Source organism: Beta vulgaris, chromosome 8 (assembly GCF_026745355.1).
Source record: "Beta vulgaris subsp. vulgaris cultivar EL10 chromosome 8, EL10.2, whole genome shotgun sequence".
NCBI lineage: Eukaryota > Viridiplantae > Streptophyta > Magnoliopsida > Caryophyllales > Amaranthaceae > Beta > Beta vulgaris.
In genome coordinates this window covers 57,378,265-57,398,488 of record NC_079209.1, presented here as the reverse complement: position 1 = coordinate 57,398,488, position 20,224 = coordinate 57,378,265, and the positions used below count along the sequence as shown (strand labels likewise).

Below are 20,224 nucleotides of genomic sequence, written 5' to 3'. Positions count from 1 at the left end.
TCTTAATTCAGTTCAATTCAGTTCAGTTCTCTCGATCTAAAAAAAAAACACTTAAACTTTTTACTTATCTATATGCTATGTTTTGTTTTGTTTTGTTTAACTAATTGCCATATCGTTTTCTTAGTATATGTCCAAAAAAAGTAGTATTATGATTTCTTTTAAAAAATTCATACCTCCATAACATCAGTATAAATTAGTGTATAAAAATATGATCACCCCCTTCCTCACTATTTCCAACTTCACTTGCTTCCATTTTATCCCCATAAAATTCCCTTTCACTTGGTTTCAGTGTTAGTGCTCTCTGCTACTGCTACTTCTCACTTCTCTCCTCCCCACCCTAACTTCTAGCTTACCTTCAACCTCCATTTGTTAAGTTTTCCTTCGTTTGAATTTCTCAACCAGGTAATTTTTTTTCTCTCTCCTCTTTATTTTCTCCATCCAAAATTTCTCCTCACTGTTGGATTTCTTCGTGAAATCAAATTAGATAAAATTTGCTGGTACAAGTTTTCGCGGTTAGTTGATTTTTAATAGTATATTCTTTTGATTTTGGAGATTCAAACTGTTAATTAACGTAAAAATGAAATTCGTTGTTCAGTTTAAATGAATGTTTTCTGGAAATTTTAATCAACGATTTTTTGTATTGAGTTTGTTGATCAAGTGTTTAAAAGGAAAGATGAATTTGAACTGATTGCGTTTAGTAATTTCTCAATGATTTAGTAGATTATAGTACTAAGAGTTGTTTGTTTTTCCGATTTCAGAGTTTTAAACTGTTGAATCACGTAAAAACAAATTTGTTTTTTCAGTTTGAGTTCATATTTTCTGCAACTTTAATCGATAATTTTCAATTGAATTTGTTACCTTTGAAAAACGCAAACGAAATCATTAGTATAAGAGTTCAAATCAATGCATGTATTTTTCCGAAAATTTTCTCGATTAATCTATGATTTCAGAGTTTTTCAAATGTTAAAAAAACGTAAATCAACGTTAATAATTTGTTTGCTGCATTTCGTTGTTGAGTTCATACTTTTTTTTCATCATTTTCAATCACCTAAATTAATTTTCCTTAGATCTCCAAAATCTCATGAAATAGCACGTCATAGTCACAATCACACACAAATACAGAATAATGTCTACTCTCTCTTTCTCATTCTGCAACATTTCTTCAGTAATGGCTGCATATTATACTGCTACTATCATTTCTTATATTTGCGCTCTTTTATTTTCTCTCTCCTACTTATTTTTCTAACAATCAATTCTATCGCAAAAATGTTTAGGTTACAGTTTTGTTGGTTTAGAGGTGGAAGATTTTCAGATTTAGAGCATAAAAAGAGGAGACTAACGCCGTAGTTTAAACAGCTATTGTTGGATCGATTTTAATGCTAAACGGCGCTGCTGCTTCTGTTGCTGTTGTTGCTGCATAAGTATATAAAGCCAGGAGACGTAAAATCAAAGCAAAAGGTTTAGCTTCTTTCACTCTGCTACTACTCTATAACTCCTACTTATAACTGATAGATATAGTATATCTCCAGGATTTGATTCTGCATGATATTTATTGTCCAAGGTAGATTAAAGTTTGTTGGAGTGTTACATGATGTCACATAGATCATCTAACTCTAATTAAACCAAAACCAGATGAAATAACATATAGACTGGTGAATATGTAATGTAGCAGTTATTGCCAAATTAAAGTACTCTAAATGTGAATTATATGTAATATAGTAGTAATATGGTTGCAGAGTGTTGGAGATTGAAGTGCTCATTACTCATTAGTCATCTCCATTCTCTAATTTGTGTTCGATTTTCACATTTGTTGGCGCATAACGGTTACAATTGATTAATTATTTAGGGGACTCGTATCGATATATACAACACTTAGGATTGCATTTGAGTTAAGCATTAAAATATAATAATATAAAAATTTATAACATAATCAGGCGCGTCTATTAAGTAATTAATGTCTATTTATTGCTTAATATTTCCATATTTAACTCCTTCCTATCATTTAATAATAGAATTATACTGTTGAATATTAAAACAAATCCAATGATGTTTTATATAATCATAAATTAGTAGTAACATTAATTTTCATAAATTAATACTAATAAAAGTGGTTATCGACTCAAAGTTGGCTATGTCACTCAATTTGAGTAAGTTGAAAGTAAAAGTGGAAAAACTATTAAAAAGACGAGTGATATGTCACTCAATTTGAGTAAGTTGAAAGTGAAAGTGGAAAAACTATTAAAAAAACGGGTGAGAAATCCTCCAAATATAGCTCAAATTGGAGTAGATCACTACAGTGGAAATTACAATATTGCACTAGTTTCACACCCAGAGACTGGGTAATACAGCCTTATTCTAGGCTTCTATGCTGCTACTTCTACTTCCTTTGTTTTGTTTCATTCTCTGGCTGTTTGTATCTTGAGAATTTTCTCTCAAATCAATTCTATTGTTTTGTTTGTTTGGGATTTGTCCTTTTAGAGGGGTGTATTTGGTGTTGAATTTTTCAAACTCTTCCATATCTTTTGTAGCAGAAGAACTAGGAAGACGTGTGAGGGGATATTCTTTTCTTTTGGCATTTATTGAGCTTAAAAACGTGAGAGTGAAAGGGGGCAGTTATTTTAGAGAGAGAAAGAGAAGAACATGTGTGTGTGGCATGTGTGTGTAATCTTTTTTGCGTGCTCTGGTGGGTTTGGCTATTATTAGTACCTTAGGCTATCCTCTATTAAAACATGCCGAGCTAAAAAGGAATGCCTTTAGATTTATAGGCATGGACGCATGGTGCTCTTTTTTTTTTTTTTTTTTTTTTTTTTTTTTTTTAAAGAGGGAGAGTTGTTTATTTTTTAAATTACTTGTGCTGCTATGTGATTATTGCTTGTCTCACATCATAATATCATAATGTTGTATAGGGGTTGAGAGTTATGGGCCACCTCCTTAACATTGACTTTGCTATTATAGCTAAAATTTAATGTGACATCTCTAGTCTTCCTAGGTGGCTAGGTTATATACTTGAAATAGAATTATCCGTTGGTTGAAGACTTGTAATTAATACTTTCTCTGTATCATTATTACAACCTAATTCCATTTGATATTTTTTTGCGTTTTTTGCGGACATATATCAGGATAATAGTGCGTTTTGTGAGGATATACTTTATTTTTTTGTGGGGATATATCAATCTAATAAGTTTTGTTAAAAGTTACAAAAAACACTATTTCTGACGAAAAAGTCAAATTTTCGGTCTTTGACTTGCTTAGTTACTCTTTGTATAGTGTGTGATATTCAATTGATTATATTACCTTCATTTCCTTCCAACTTACTCACGGTCACTTTGTGGCTCACTCACGAGTGCCTACCAAGTCAAAGGCCGAAAATTTGACTTTCTCGCTGGAAATAGTGTCTTTGATAGCTTTTAACAAAACTTAAATTTAGGTTGGTGTATCCACACCAAAAAAATTTAGTGAGGTATATCCTCAAAAAATGGACTATTACCCTGGTATATCCCCGCAAAAAAAAAAACTCATTTTTTTTCGAGAAACTAACTAGTTATTAGGCTTGCATCATGCTATGAGTAAGGAAAATTTTCATTTATTAGTATTATATTTCAAGATAATAACACTAAATATCAGTATATCACCTGTTCTACTGGTTAAGATTTTAGTATATAAACTTGAAGTCACTTGATCAAACCCTCTACTATGCAATTTCTATTTTTTTTTACTGTATATGGATTATATAAAGTAAAAAAACACCTTTAGAAAGAGTGTCACGTGGCACTGTTTCTTTACATAAAGTAAAACGTCTATAGGACGCCCAAACAAGAAAACATCGTAATTAATATTTACCTTTCATATAATGGGAAAGTTGAACTTAAAAAGAATACTTAAGTAGCATTTCGGTACTTATGAGTAATAATATCTCTATTATATAAGCCAAGGGAGGAGGTGTGGTGTCCTCTTTTAAAGGGACTAAAATACCCTTAATGATCTAATTAATGGAATGAAAAATATTACAAAAGCAAATCATTTAAAAATCTCATTCCAACTTGCCATTTAAAACAAGTTTAAATTGGTATATGCATCAAATACTTCAATCAAAAATTAAATGGACAAAATATTTATACCTTATAAAAAAAGATGGCATACATAACGTGCACATGAAAAATCTGAACATTCAGTACCTTTGATACTCTTTAATCCAGTTAAACCGACTCATTATTTTTGTTCTTTCTGTTCAATATTCATTCAAAAAAAATTAATGTTAACAATCACTCACAAACTTTTTATTTTTTTACATTAGCAAATTAATATATCTAAATTTATCTAACTGTTGAATTTTTCACGTTTAAGTTTAATCATAAATAAAGTACGAATGGAGTATCTAATAGAATGACAAATTTTAAAATTAACGCACGCATCGCGTGCATATGAAGGCTAGTAGTAGTATAAAGAATGGCTCGACAAAAAGGTGATCAAATGGCGGATTACGCTGCATACAAAAAATTTAGCCTACCATGTTGGACTTGGTCAAGTTTTGAACCGACCCAAAATTCGCTATTCAGGACGAATATAGCGGGCTTTGCGAGCTAAAGTTTAAACTAAAATATCATAATTGAGCTCCCACAAAATCATCCCGAAAAAAAATAAATTAGGCCAATCTGGTTCTAAAAATTGGTCCCAAAAGTTCTACTCTAAGAACGGGAAATTTTGGGACGGGCCAGGCCGACTTTGATAAACTCTAGCTAGATATCTAAATTTAGGAACCGAAGTTTATGGGAATGTTATCGTAACTTCACTTGAGCTTACCACTTTCTCCCCCGTGCCTTAAACGATTGCTTTAACCACTTGCCTAAAGCAAAATTATTCTCCTTGATATCCAAATGCATACCCAAAATTATCCTCTGATTTCAGGCACTTTTTAGTTCCATGCATGAGGAAAAATTTCTAAACCCAAATTTAGAACTTTCAAAAAGTATATATCAATATCACATATGATACCCAAATTTTTTCAACGAGTCCAAGACTCCAACCATATTAATCTTGTAGGTCATGTTAGATATAGACATGAGTGCGTTGGTGGTTAACAGGGGTGAGCACAACAGACTCGGAACTGGTGGGTCCCAAAATAATGGAATTGAAACTGGTTCAACCGGGTATTAATTTTTTTAACCTAGACTTGAAACCGATGGATACGCGAGTTCAAAACCGGGCATCCGATTGTCAGTTTAATAGCATACACAATGGGCTGATTGAGCTATAAAATTGAAAAAAATAAATAAATGGGCCTAAAGGTCTACTAACTTTTTACTTAATTATATTTGGGCCATTTGACCACATTACATATGTTAAAAACCAATTCCACGTACCAGGTACCTGGTCCCAAAATCAGTTCCACCAAGTACCTAGACCCATAGCCACTTATATCGGGTACCCACCAGGTACCGGGCACGAAACAATACTACTACCCAAACTCGGAACCATGCAACCAGATCTCCTTTTCTGGGCCCATACCCGGACCCAGTTGAACTGGGTTCAGACCCGGCGATTTCATAACGGGTATGAGTACCCAGAATTTCTGCTCAGCCCTAGTGATTATAGGAAGCGCCATGTTACAAGAATGAGAAGGAAGAGAGTGGCACCATTTTATAATTTCAACTAGTATTTAATTGTGGGTTACGTCCCGCGTAATTATATCTTTCATTTATTAATGTTTTACTTTGACATGATAATATAAAAATTTCAGTATATGTATTTGTGATTAAGAGAACAAATCTTATATAACGAATAATCTATTTATTGGAAAAACGCCACGCGGCACCGTTCTTTGTTTTGAAAAGTTTTTTTTTTTAATATGATAGTATAGATAACTTTTGAAAGAATGATGTAGTATATAATTGTTTCTAATATTCATAATATTAAATGAACTTAACATCTCGCATGGTTAATTGAGAATAATAATGTTAAATAATTTAATTTTGAATTATTGTTATTTAGATAAAAGTTAGAGCATTTTTTTTACCCATTTAGCAGCTTTGGTGGCCAACTATTTAGTTACAAAAATATACTAGCCTGTATGCACGCTATGCATGCGAAAAGGTTAAATTAAGAGCGTAATTACATCTAATAACCTAATAAATTTGTTAATAATAGATAGTGCAACTGCCTCGAGGAATTGCATTGCGGTTATACAATTAAGTATAAATTTTTAAAAAAATAATTGCTAAATTCCAGTTATGTTGTGGTTTTATAATTTTTTTTTAATAGAGTAGTTAGTTTGTTAGTTTGTTAGTATATTATTTTTTTAATTTTTTTGTTGACCTCCCTACTTTTTCCTTATAGAATAGTGATTCTTAGGACCGTCTAATAGGGTTGGATATATGTTATGTTTAATGGGTCAGTTGAACCCACTTAAATCTGAAAATTTTGAAATTTTTTCTTATATAATATGAGAATTTAGGAAATTTTATTGCAAAATTGATGGTTTCAACCCGCTAAAAAATATTAATACATATTTTGGATTCGACATTGCCGTCTAATTAGATCGTGTTTGTCCCTTGTTCTTAAAATACAGTCATTTGGGAAGTTGTGAATTGCTTGAAAATAAATGGTTTTCGTTTTTTATCAAGAAAACACAACAACGTTTATTGAAGCTTTTCGTGAAATGTGCTGATTGTTTTAGCTAATAAAATTAACTTAAATTCCAATAAAAAAATAAAATTAAAATTAAGATTAATTTAAATGAATACAACTAACCAAGAGAATTACAATAAAATGATTAATTAAAGTAGAAAGGACTTGAAATAGGAACATTTTTAGGACAATCTTAAAAGGAAAATGATAATTATATTGCGAGACAGAGGGAGTGTTATGTTTACCCAAGTTTCACATGGTTACCCTGATAGGGGTATGCACCCGTCGGACCGCACAGGAACCGACTGGACCGGTGCTAGAATTCGGGATTTTCTTGGAGCGGGACCAAACTGGAAAAATTAATAATTTTAATAACAATAATCCTAAAGGAATAAATAGTAGGCTTTTAAGTTTCCTACTATGTTACCTGGACTCGGCTAGGAGTGTCGGAAATGGGTACGGATCCGAGTGTCGGGTACGGTAATTCCAAAAAATCTGGACACGGGGACTCTGTCCGAAATTTGGACACGGGTACGGGTACGCAAAAATAATATTTTATAATATAAAATTTAATTATTAATATTACTTAATATTTAGAAATTAAAATTTAAGAATGAAGAGTGTTGACACAGATATGGAAAACGTAAAAAAAAAATAGGGGAACAGCAAAAAAAAGTTCAAAAAGATAAAAGTATTTTGTTGCTGTCAAAAATAAAAAAGAAATCTCCTTGGCCCACCAATCTTTTTAATTAAAAAAGTTAAAACAAACCTCTGGCCCACCCATTCTGTTTTTCTCCCTCTTCACTTCGACCTTTCAGAACCTCACCCATTCTCTCTCCCCAAGCCAAACACAAAGTAGAAGATGGATCTTCATTTTTGCCGGTGAACTCGTCGGATCATCGACGGCGAGCAAATTCAACTAATAAATGTGCCTCGTCTTGACGTGCAAAAGCCCCACTCTCTCTTTTATAATCTCGACGCTTTCGCTTTCAATTTTCAGATCTAGGGTTTACTACTCAAACCCTATATCTGAAAATTGAAGGTGATATCGTTATTATTTGGTGCAAATCAATCTCCAATTCTATGAAGTTGAAGATATGGAGCGAAATTGGTGATAGATCTTGTGTTTTTTCTTTATTTGTATTTCTCTTTTGTTAGATTTAGGGTTTTTGTTTCTCCCTCTTCTACTTTGGTCGTGTCGGAGTGCAAAGTGAAGGATCCGACACGTATTTCGTACCCGTGTCGGTGTCGTGTCGTACCGACACGGGTATTTGGCAAAATTTGCCGAGTCCGGGTAACAGAGGTTTCCTATCTACCCACTTACCCTCCCACATCCCCCCCTTCGAAAAACAGAGACCGGCGAGCGAAACAGAGACGAGCTTCGAAAAACAGAGGTGCGTTTTTCCGGCGAAACAAAGGAGAGAATCTGGTGGGGTGGGGTCCGGCGAAATAGAGGAGAGAATCTAGAGGGGGTGGGGTGCGAAAATTCGGTGGGGTGGGGTGCGAAAATCCGTCAGGGGTCGGGGTGGGGGTCAGGTGCGAAAATCTGGTGGGGTGGGGTAGGGTGCGGAAATCCGGTAAGGGGTGGGGGTGGAATTTAGGTGCGAAAATCCTGTGGGGTGGGGTAGGGTGCGAAAATCCGGTCGGGGGGGTTAGGTGGTGGTGCTGATTTGGGTTAGGGTGGTTTAGGGGGGGGGGGTCTGTGGGTTCGGGATGGGGTGGGTAAGGGCTAGTGGGCTTTTAAGGTTAGGTTTTTTTTATTAGTTAGGTTTAGGGTTGAGGGTTAGTGTTAGGGTTTAGGGTAGTTAATTAGGATTAGGAGAAAATTAGAGCCTACTGACTAACGGAAGTCTAACACCATTAGTCAAAATGATAAGTTGATGTATTTTTCGAAAAGTGAGGGGTATGTGATAAATTTAGAAAGTTGAAAGTGTATACGGTGCAAAAAAAATTTTGTCAGGTGTATATAGTGCAAAAACCGCTTTTTATTTTACTAAAATAAGAGAAATTCCGGTCCAACCGGTCCGAACGAGTATCCTGATATTTGGTGGACCGGGTCTGGTCCAGTCCGGACCAGTATCCTGATATTCAGTGGACCGGGTCCGGTCCAATTCCGAAAATGATCCGGTCCGATCCAAATTTCCGTCCGATCCGATCCAAATTCCGGTCCGAATCGATTTGTGTACACTTCTAAGTCCTAGTTACCGTTATTGTTGTTGTTTGGGCTCTCTAGTTATGTTTTGTTTCGTTTGTGAAGGGGACGTCAGTGGCCCAGTTACAAGAAAGTCAACCCGCTCTCTAGATTGCTAAGTGAGAGTGAGAGAAAAATAGTATAGATCTAAGACAGTGTGAGAGTGAGATGTGAGGAACAGCACCAACGGCCCATATAATTTTTTTTTCTTTGGACTTCTGTTTCCTCGCGACAGAAGTGGGCTTCAGGCTTTAGAAAAAATGACAAAATGTACTTTCTTTTTTTCAGGGAAAGAACAATATGTACCTTCATATTATAATACATAGCAAATGATGCATATATTTGTTGTATTAGGAGTATTTGAAACATGGATTTGTCTTTTACGTAGGCACAAATTGAAATTATTGTTTTTTGGAAGAAATGTTTGGTGGTTAATCACTTTGAAAAAAATGTATTATTTGACAGTAAGGAAAGAAAAAGAATAGAAGAATTTTGAACAATGTTTATGTTCTTTTTTTCTGTTGAAATAATTGATGCTTTATTAGTCTGTCATAATTGCTGAGACTAAGTTGATACAAGAGATTTTAGGTGAATCTTGGGAGTGATTTTGAATACATATGGGCTGTAAACCTCTCACTGGATTATTGATTATTCACAACATGTGAAAAGGCAAATGAGTCCAAAACCTGAATTCGTTCTACTTCTACAGTGTTCACTCAATTATAAAAGTACTAATTCTTATCAAATTTAGATTATAAAAGTAATTATAAAATGTTCACACAAGGAAAGATTTGGACTACAGAAAACAATGATTTGTCCTAGGTTAGATCTCATCACTATCTCAAACTCTATTGAAAAATATAATTCTCGTTAATGGTGGGCAAATTTCATGGCTATAACTCGGTCCCCAATAGATGATTTGACTGTTTCATGAATAGGTGAATTTCACCTCATTGACAGGTGAATTTCACCTAGTACGAACTTGATGCGAATGAATGATCCAAAAAATATTAAAACTTTTTTGCTTCTTTTGTTTCTACCACCATTGCCTGCATGGCTCCTCCAAGAATTCATATACCCAAGTTGAAATTTAAAAACACATCTTAATCCGTCAATATGAAAAAGTGGCATATGACTATACAAGTAATAGTGTAATACACAGTCACACAAATTAAATTAAGTCAGTCTTCTGACAAGGTGTGTATCCCACAAATTCAAGATCATGGGATCAAATCCACTAAATGACTAGACGCATTCTCGAGGTGGAATTCCCTAACCGTTTTCCCCTAATACACAAATTATGAGATACTTCATACTTCATTTGTTTCTAAATTAAATTAAGTCAGTCTTCTGACAAGGTGTGTATCCCACAAATTCAAGATCGTGGGATCAAATCCACTAAATGACTAGACGCATTCTCGAGGTGGAATTCCCTAACCGTTTTCCCCTAATACACAAATTATGAGATACTTCATACTTCATATGTTTCTAGATTCAGACGCTTCATTTTAACTATCTTTTCTATATTTCCTAACCCTTTTCCTCCTAATACACAATAATGATTGTATACAATGTTGTTGAATTTGTTACAATGAAAACGTTCATATCAACTTTTTATAACTTTTACGAATACATAACTAGAAATATTAAGAATCAACGTTGTTTTTGGCAAGTTTGAATTTCAAGCTGTCGTATTTATTTAAAAACAGAGGAAGTATAAGATTTGACATCCTTCTCTTCCACCCACTCTGTTCTTATTTTATCCTAGTAGTTGTTTTGTTCTCTTTCTTACTCTTCCTAATACTTATGCAATCTTTTTTAACTTGCTAAATTTTCCATAAATGGATGTGTCTCCGTATTAAGTCTACCAAATCTGCCATCATATTATCATTACAATCTATTTCTTCCTTAGCAAATTTAAGTAAAGTAAGTTTGGTTTAGCAAAAAGAAGTTTTTTTTTTGACAAATAAAAGAAGTTAGGTTAAGCAAAAAAATAGTAAGTTGATTTTAGCAAAAATAGATTAAGTTCAGGAAAATAGACCTTTAAGCAACTACAACTATACAAGTATATGCATCTTTGAAATTTAAAGATTTCAAAAACATAGAGGAATCAACATCACAATTGCAGGTTCGGTACTTTCTCTCATGTTCGCCCACTCCTTTAAAGAGCTTCGGTAGTTAAACTTTATTTCTTGCGCAAGTTCCAAATACTTCATTTGGATGAGACATCTTACGATGTCATGTTGCACCCATTTCTAATATTTTTTGTCTTTCTTACCAAAATGTCATTTGATTTGCCATGTTGTTTATCCTTGGGATCAATTATGCGACCCACAAGATAAAGTATATAGTAGGAGTAACTTGTACAGTTGTATACTTGCAAATATTTTATATTTCCAATCAGTGATATGTTGAAATCATTTATCCCCAGTACCTTGTGAAGAAATTACCCCACTTGTTCACTTTACTTGATGATCACAAATTTCAGCCAAAGAGTCGCCTGCAAAAATTGAAATCAAGAGTAGAAAAACAAAGTGTGATTTTTTTTTTTTGGAAAAGCAGGGGAGTCAGTCTATTAAGCAAAAGTAAAGCTTTAATTCACTACAGTGCTGACATTGTTACAGTTATCATAACAAAAGGCAGTAGCAGTAGCAGTGGAAGAATGGCAGATACATTGTGTCTGGTTACTAGCAAACAACGCTACACCACTATCTATTGTGGACCAAATTTAATACTACCTCATCTTCTCTCTCTCTTCCTGAGCTATCTAAATCTCCTTACACTACCCTTTTGCCCACTGATATTCCCCTATTTGCTGTATTGTCTCCTTTCGTTTTGTCACTGTAAAACAGATGAGAGTGTTTTTCTTTCTTTATGCTTTGCAACAGATTTTTTTTTTAAAAAAGTCTTTTCTTTTTTTTGCTAGCTCATGAAACTGTCCTCTAGAAAAAAATCCAAGGAACTACCCATCTTCCCATGCTTTTGGGGACCACTTAGCCATAAAATTGTGATTTATTAGATTAAATAATTACTTTTTGAAATTCTTTTTGCTTGCTTTGGTAAATCCCCAGAGAAAAGTAAATTCTTTTTCTTCTTTTTTGACCATGGAAATTGATGTTTTGCCACGGGAAATTCTCTCGTGTGTCCAGTTATTCCCATACACACTGTGTCACTTCTTTCGAATTATGGGTTTAGGGGTAAGCTTTGAGAAACACAGTAAAAGTAAAAATATTAATATAGTTGTAGTGAGGGACTATACTTGGGATTGATGTTAGATTAAATTGACGTAAGATGGTAGAATAACGTTTAAGAATGTTCAGAACGTAATTAATAAAGAGGAAAAAAGCTAGTTTATGTTCTGGGTTTATTTGTCTTCTTTCTACCAAACAAATCTATGCTATACTTTCTTATTCTGGGACTAGTGAGGAGAAACTGGTTAGATTTGAGAAGAACTTCAGTTCATGTTTGCTGAGCAATTCTAGTAAAAATTTCAACTTTTCTCTGTCAGAAATCAGGTGAATAGTGTTATAAAATGAATTAGGAGTACTATTTCCTTATATTTTCTGAAACTAGCTATAAATTGATTTCCAGTTAAAGGGATGAAATAGTCTTCAAAGTTTTTGCATAATGGTTTTTGTGCATGATCTGTAATCTGTATGCTTGCATGTTGCCTGACTTGTGTTACTCCATGTTAAATTTTTTCACTCAGTTCAGATTTTAAGCTCTCCTGTTCTTTTAGCCTCCTTCACATGGAGTAAACTCATTGCCCTAGCCTAGTTCCGTTATCCTTTGAACCTGAAGCTTTATTATTATTGGTTAAGAAAGTAATTTACTGTGCCATTTTCCTCACAACTCTAGTTTGCACTTATAAAGTTATCCTTTGCACAACCAAAACTCCCAATTTAATGCTTGAAGTGTTAGAAATACAATTTCAAACCTTGGACTTTCTTCTGTAAACTGAACTTTTATGCTACAGAGATGCCAAATCGACAAATGAGAGACCCGGAGGAGAAGCATATGATCTCCAAGAAACCTGTGGAGAGCAGTTTAGTAATTCAGCAGGCATCTATCAAACTTTCTCAGAGTTCTGGAGAGAGATTGGAAGATGCTCCTAAAAATGCAAAGCGGAGGAGAGGAAGAAGGAAGTCAAAAGGTGCCATAGTTGAAGATTTACCTGCTGGTGGGAAACTTGGGTTGCATGTTGAGCCTCCCACATCAAACAAGAGCATTGTCTTCCAACGAAGGCCAGGGTTTGGCCAGTTGGGGACAAAGTGTGTTGTTAAGGCGAATTACTTTCTTGCTGAGCTATCGAGGTCGGATTTGTGTCAATATAATGTAAGTGTCTACTCTTCTCGTTAGGGTTTTTCTCTTCAGATGGGTAGTTATGGAGTAAGTTGTTTTCTGATTGTGAATCATGTTTCCAGGTTACCATAACTCCTGAAGTAAATTCCAGTAAACTGAATAAAGCTATCATGGCTGAGCTAGTAAAACTTAACAGAGAAACTAACTTGGGGGCGAAACTTCCCGTTTATGACGGAAAGAGAAATCTTTACACTGCTGGATTACTGCCTTTTACGTCAAAAGAGTTCAAAATTACATTGCTTGAAGAGTGTGAAGGATTTGAATTAAGAAAGTATGCTAATTTCTCACCTACTTTCTATTTGACATGATCAAATGTGGAGTCACTGCTTAACTTCTATTTTTTGCATTAGGGAGAATGAATTCGAGGTGAAAATCCAGTTTGTTGGTTTTACCCGAATGCATGAGCTACATGAGCTTCTTGCAGGTAAGCATGTTAAAGCTCCTCAAGAAGCTCTCACTGTCATTGATACTGTCTTGAGGGAAATGGCAGGGAAAAGGTGCGTGCTTGCATATGTTAAATTCTTCAGATCTTAAGCAACTGCGACGCTCCTCTATACTGACTTTTGTTTATCATAAATTTGAAAACTTGAAGGTATTTATCATTTGGAAGATTATTCTATTCTCCTGATATTCAAAAGCCTCATCAACTCGGAGGTGGTGTGCACTCATGGCGTGGCTTCTATCAGAGTGTAAGACCTACTCAGATGGGGTTGGCCCTTAATATTGGTGGGTGTTACTCAAATTTTAGATATTTACTTCCTTTTTGAATAATTGAAATGTAATATAGTATATTTTTGGAGGCCATGGTAACACCATTGTTTTTGATCAATCAGATATGTCAGCAAGCGCATTCATTGAAGCACTACCAGTCGTTGAATTTGTAGCTCAAATTTTGGGAAAGGATGTACGTTCACGACCATTGTCCGATGCAGATTCTGTTAAGGTATCACAATGATGTCTTGGTTTTACGACACCTTGATATACTTCCATACTTCAGCGGAACCTTTTATGATCAGCCATTTGATGAGTTTATATACTTTTCATTAGAACACGTTATATAGAATCAAGTGAAACATTTGCTTTGCAACCAGATTAACTTGTATAATTTTTGTTCCAACACAAACATACTTCTCCTGGAATTATTTCAGATGCAAGATAATTTTGTTTTAATTTTTATTTTAAATAAACGATATAATAGTACTATATAACTATCCCAGATACTTAATTTTTTGATGAAAAACTAACTGAGACTTCTTGTTGTGAGTTATATATTATCCTGAAGAGTGCTGTTATTTTGATGTGATGGAAAGACATTTATCCTCTCATTGGAGTTTGACAGATTGAAACTATTGATGGATGAGCAAAGGCCCTAATTGGTTCAGAATACAAAAAATTTGGTCCCTTTGGTTGTTAGCAAATATCTGTTGATAGGAATGATAGTTATAATTTGATAATAACAAAGGCTAACCTTCATGCATTTATATGTGCAGGTTAAGAAAGCACTTAGAGGTATCAAAGTGGAGGTTACTCATAGAGGAAATGTGCGGAGGAAATACCGAGTATCAGGACTGTCAGCACAACCTACCAGGGAGCTAATGTATTAGACATTTTGTATTATCCTCCTGTATTTCCATGATTGATACTGTAGCACTTTGTTCCTAGTGACTTATTTGCTGATTCCCCCCCCCCCTTTCTCGGCAGTTTCCCTGTTGATGAGCAAATGAATATGAAGTCGGTGATTGAGTACTTCCAGGAAGTGTATGGTTATACCATTCAATACGCCCACCTCCCTTGCCTTCAAGTAGGGAATCAAAAGAAAGTGAATTATTTGCCCATGGAGGTATGTTATAATTAGCTTTTGTTAGAGAACATTTGGGTCTCAGCAGCTTATGTGACTCTTATAGTGATACTATGATTTGCTATGTTTACCACTAGGCATGCAAAATAGTTGAAGGACAGAGATATACGAGGAGATTGAATGACAAGCAGATAGCTTCTTTACTGAAAGTTACATGTAGACGACCATATGACCAGGAAGCAGATATTTTGCAGGTCCACAACTTAATTTTTTTCTGTTCTGGTTGCTGGTGCATCCAATGTGCTCTCCCAATTAATGAATACTCTTTCATGATGAGCATGCAAATGGAGCTAAATGACATACGTTAGTTATGTTGATTGCTGGAGTAAATATCTTCCTTTTCTTTGCAGACAGTTCACCAGAATGGATACAACCAAGATCCACATGCACAAGAATTCGGTATAAAGATAGATGACAAGCTTGCGACTGTTGAGGCCCGTGTTCTTCCTGCTCCATGGGTTTGTATTCATACTCGTTCCTTTTTCTCTCTCTTCCCTGTAAATATCAAGCTTATGCTGAATATACACTGGAACCAATTATGTTTCTAATAGCTGAAGTACCATGATACTGGAAAAGAGAAGCAACACTTACCTCAGCTTGGTCAGTGGAATATGCTAAACAAGGTTAGTAGTATCTATTGTGTGAACCTTATCCTGGTTGTTTTTTAGGAGAGGTCATTAACAGAAAGGCTGTTTTGGTTTGTTATACAGAAAGTGATAAATGGGGGCACAGTTAATCACTGGGCTTGCATCAATTTCTCAAGAAGTGTACAAGAGAGTGCTGCTCGTGGATTTTGTCGTCAGTTAGTGCAGATGTGTCAAGTCTCTGGAATGGTAAAGCTTGAATTGTCTATTTTATCTAGATTCTGTCCCATAATGACTCCAATCTTTTAGTTTCATATATTCCATTATTGTATCTGAGTGCCCTTGTTAATTGTAAAACGCATATTCAACAATAATCGCATACCGTGCTAACTGCTAAGAGTCTAAGAGATTTGCCGTTAGATGAATCTTCAAAAAGATATCATAACATGTGTGGAACTCTATAAAAGCAGTCACTCTAAAGTGAAGAGAATATTCATGCTTTTTGTTGGTCCTTTAATGGATATCTATAGGAGCTTGATTTCTGTCGTTCTTGAGGGTGCTTGGATAAGTTGTTTGAACTGATCTCACCCACTTTCACTTCTAGGAGTTCAACCCTGAACCTGTAATCCCTATCCATTCTTCACGACCGGACCAGGTGAAGAAGGCCTTGAAATATGTATATAATGCTGCTGCAAGCAAACTTGATGGAAAGGAGTTAGAGTTGGTTATTGCCATTCTACCAGACAATAATGGATCTTTATATGGTAAATTTTCTGATTCATTTTACTTTAAACTTTTCCTGTCGTATGTTTGTTCAGATATACTACCTCCGGTCTTTATTAGTTTACCCGTATTCCTTTTTGGGATGTCCCTTATTAGTTTACCCATTTCTTTTATTTCTATTTTCGAAATGGGACCACTAACTTTCTATCACACACATTCAACTTTATCATAAAATAATAGTTTCTCTTTCCTTCTATGTCACACAACATTGTTTCTCCTAAAATTTTGTGCAAAAGAAACGGGTAAACTAATAAAGACCGAAGAGAAGGTTCTCAGACTTTCACTTTTATTTGCATTAAGATGTGAAGGTGTCATTTTATTGCAGCTTCAACTATGATTTTTTTTCAAACTTCCTAAAATCTTTCCTGGATATTAAATCCTGATTCAAGAAGTCTGTGTGTTAAAAAAGATAGATCACATACTGTCATACTCATACATCATATAACTGACTAAGAGTTTGTGTTCCATGTAGGTGATTTGAAACGCATTTGTGAGACAGACTTGGGATTAATTTCACAATGCTGCCTGACTAAATATGTGTTGAAAGTATCCAGACAATACCTAGCAAATGTGTCCTTGAAAATTAATGTCAAGGTACGTGGTATAAAAGTCGCCTTAAATGTCTTGAAGGGGTTGCAAGCCAAGAACATCTCTCATATAATTCTAACGTACAGATGGGAGGAAGAAATACAGTCCTCTTGGATGCTTTGAGTTTGAGAGTTCCAATGGTTAGCGACATCCCAACAATAATTTTTGGAGCTGATGTCACTCACCCAGAAAATGGGGAAGACACAAGCCCATCCATTGCCGCTGTAAGAAATTTATTGTTTTTGCTAGAAGAAAAGTTTACATTTCAATAATTTCATATATTCGATCAATCTGATTCCTAATTCACAGGTTGTAGCATCGCAAGATTGGCCAGAAGTAACAAAGTATGCTGGCTTGGTATCTGCTCAGGCCCACAGACAAGAAATTATACAAGATCTGTTCAAAACCTGTCAAGATCCACAACAAGGAACCGTAAATGGAGGAATGATAAGGTTTGCCTTCATCTTCTTGTGATTATAGCATACTTGTATTGGTGCATGGTGAAATGTCTGAACTAAGAAGTTACCTATTATGAGAACTTTGCATGATAACATTGTGGAATTTACATCTAGTCATATCCGAAGTGGAAACTACACTGAAAGGGAGGAGATTGAGATTCTGGAGAAAAGGGCGTGGCAACTCAATTTTAGTACCCCTCTTATCATGTTAAAAATCACAGGAGGAAAATTTGAAGCTATACATAGGCTAGTATAATATTGACCCCCCGGCTGTATCGTAAAATATGCTTCTTTTGTGAATAAGCTATGTTTCTTAGACCGATCATTTTATGACAAGTGTCCATGTCGGACCTTATGCTACTTTTATTAAAAGTTGGCGAAGTGTTCTGGATTTGTTGCTTTGTCTGATACACTGATACCAGCAGGCAGCAATCGAATTCTGTGAACATAGTGGATATAGTAGCCAATAGGACATCCATGTGTTCCATGCTTTTGTTTCCCTATTTTATGTTGTGGGTAATAATACCATTTTGCTGCAGAGAGCTTTTACTTTCTTTCAAGAGGGCCACTGGACAAAAGCCGCTGAGGATAATATTTTACCGGTAAAATTACATTATCTCAATCTCTCGTATCTACTCTGAAAATGATGACAGCCAATCCTGATTGTTTCTCTTCATGGATTTCTTACTAAAGTACATGCCACTACAAATTGAAATGGAAAACATTTTCTTGACAAATATCAAGTATGTTAAATACTTAAATTCATATTGGGTTGTCTAATATGATTGATAACTTGACGCAGGGATGGTGTCAGTGATGGGCAATTCTATCACGTTCTATTGTATGAACTTGATGCTATTAGAAAGGTAAGCCCATCACTTAATAATCATTTCATGGGTAATGGCTTTCGCCTTTCCAGTAACTTTTAGCTTTTTGTAGGCCTGTGCATCATTGGAACCTGGCTATCAACCTCCAGTAACGTTTGTTGTAGTCCAAAAGCGTAATCATACAAGATTATTTCCAAACAATCACAACGACAAGAAAAGCACTGACAAGAGTGGGAACATATTACCTGGTACTTTTCCATTCTTTTCATGAATTTATCTTTTATTAAATTTATAGATAAAAGTGTGATAAGAAATGTGATTTTTGCTCAACCTTGCCGGATGATGTTCAATAACATGTCTTGAAATTGCAGGTACTGTGGTAGATACGAAAATATGTCATCCAACTGATTTTGACTTTTACTTATGCAGTCATGCCGGGATTCAGGTGAGATTTTATGCTTGAGACTTTTGAATTAGAGAGGCTATTTAGAGAATCAGTCGGTGATGAACGAGAGAGAGTAGGGTATATTGCATTTCACTTGTTGTCCAGTTCTTGTGCCTCTCTTTTGCTCACCACCAAACATTTCTCTAAACTGACCATCATAGGAGTAATAAGAGAAAGCTTACTTGGAGAACTATTTAGAATGGGAAGAGTGGGGTAAGATTTGTAATTCCATATCCTGTGGGCCCCACCCGTTTCCTCGTTTTTTTACGACCAAATAGTTCGCTAATAGCCTTTTTTTCTAATGAAGTTCTAGGTTTCTGTTACATTTTTTCTTTAGAAATAACAATGGCACTATCCTTAATGACTTGTCAGGGAACCAGCAGACCGGCTCACTACCATGTTCTCTGGGACGAGAACAATTTCACAGCTGATGAGATACAATCTCTAACAAATAACCTCTGTTATACGTAAGAAGATCTCTAACAATCTCTAACAGCTAATAGAGATTTCACCTAGGCATTCTTCTGAAATCTGTTCTGGTTTTAATGCTGCAGGTATGCTCGCTGCACGCGATCTGTCTCAGTCGGTAAGATAATCATATATTATAAATATATATGCAGTTTTAGGTTACATACCAATCATAAGATAAAGAAGTTTATCCATAATATGCAGAATTATGTTTACTTGATTTTTTGTGAAGGCAGATGCATGGAATTCTGTGTGATGTAAACTTACAATCTGGTCGCTTTGTTTCATGCAGTACCTCCAGCATATTATGCTCATTTGGCAGCTTACAGAGCTCGATTCTACATGGAACCGGATAGCTCTGATAGTTCAGGGGGATCACATAATTCGCGCACCAATAACAGCCAAAATATTCGCCCATTGCCAGAGTTGAAAGATAAGGTCAAGAATGTAATGTTTTACTGTTAAGAATAGGTTTACAGGAGATGAATCAGAATGTATATAGTAGCTCTCTTGTAATTATAGTTGTAGTGACTAGTGAAATGGTGCATAACAAATTTTGATAGTTATGAGAAGCTTTTACTAGTCCTTTATCATTTGTCTCATCGTCTATATTATACTCCTTCCGTCCAAAAATCCGAACTCATAGTCCAATATTAGCCGCTACGTCTTTAATATTAATATAATATACTAATTTTCAAGTACACTGCATTTTGATTAGGACAACTGTGGGGGAATTTTGCATCATGGTTTTGTTTTTGCAAGGAGAATTAAGAACATTGAACATGATAGGAAAACCGTAGTAATTTCTTCCTTCCATAATGACAATAGAAAATTTTAATTTGTTCCTTCCATAATGACAATAGAAAATTTTAGAAATGATAGTGGAATTAGTTATTTGAGATAGGCAATGGTCTAAATCTAGAGAAAAATATCATACTAATTGTTATAAATTTTACCAAACATTACTCCGAAAGCTACCTTTGTCAGCTCTTGCAAAGCATTATTTTAAAAAGTTCAAATACGTCATTCATCATTA

The 20,224-nt window shown here is 34.9% G+C and overlaps 1 protein-coding gene across 3 annotated transcripts; it reads left to right on the top strand.

Moving 5' to 3' along the window:
* The first annotated feature begins 217 nt into the window (after positions 1-217).
* LOC104902121 (protein argonaute PNH1) lies at positions 218-19,783 on the top strand. 3 transcript variants are annotated; one of them, XM_048635332.2, is made up of 25 exons: positions 218-402; positions 1,275-1,458; positions 11,378-12,330; positions 12,792-13,150; positions 13,240-13,448; positions 13,528-13,674; positions 13,770-13,903; positions 14,011-14,120; positions 14,668-14,774; positions 14,879-15,017; positions 15,113-15,229; positions 15,386-15,493; positions 15,587-15,658; positions 15,746-15,868; positions 16,224-16,383; positions 16,875-16,996; positions 17,077-17,214; positions 17,300-17,442; positions 17,988-18,050; positions 18,251-18,314; positions 18,388-18,523; positions 18,647-18,720; positions 19,093-19,187; positions 19,275-19,306; positions 19,481-19,783. In XM_048635332.2, the coding sequence occupies exons 4-25, from the start codon at positions 12,794-12,796 to the stop codon at positions 19,651-19,653; spliced, it is 2,823 nt and encodes a 940-aa protein (XP_048491289.1). In that variant the 5' UTR covers positions 218-402; positions 1,275-1,458; positions 11,378-12,330; positions 12,792-12,793; the 3' UTR covers positions 19,654-19,783. The 3 variants fall into 3 exon arrangements, with proteins under 3 accessions (XP_048491289.1, XP_010688106.2, XP_048491288.1); XM_010689804.4 differs by lacking the exon at positions 11,378-12,330; XM_048635331.2 differs by having other exon boundaries at positions 11,378-13,150.
* The last annotated feature ends 441 nt before the right edge of the window (positions 19,784-20,224 follow it).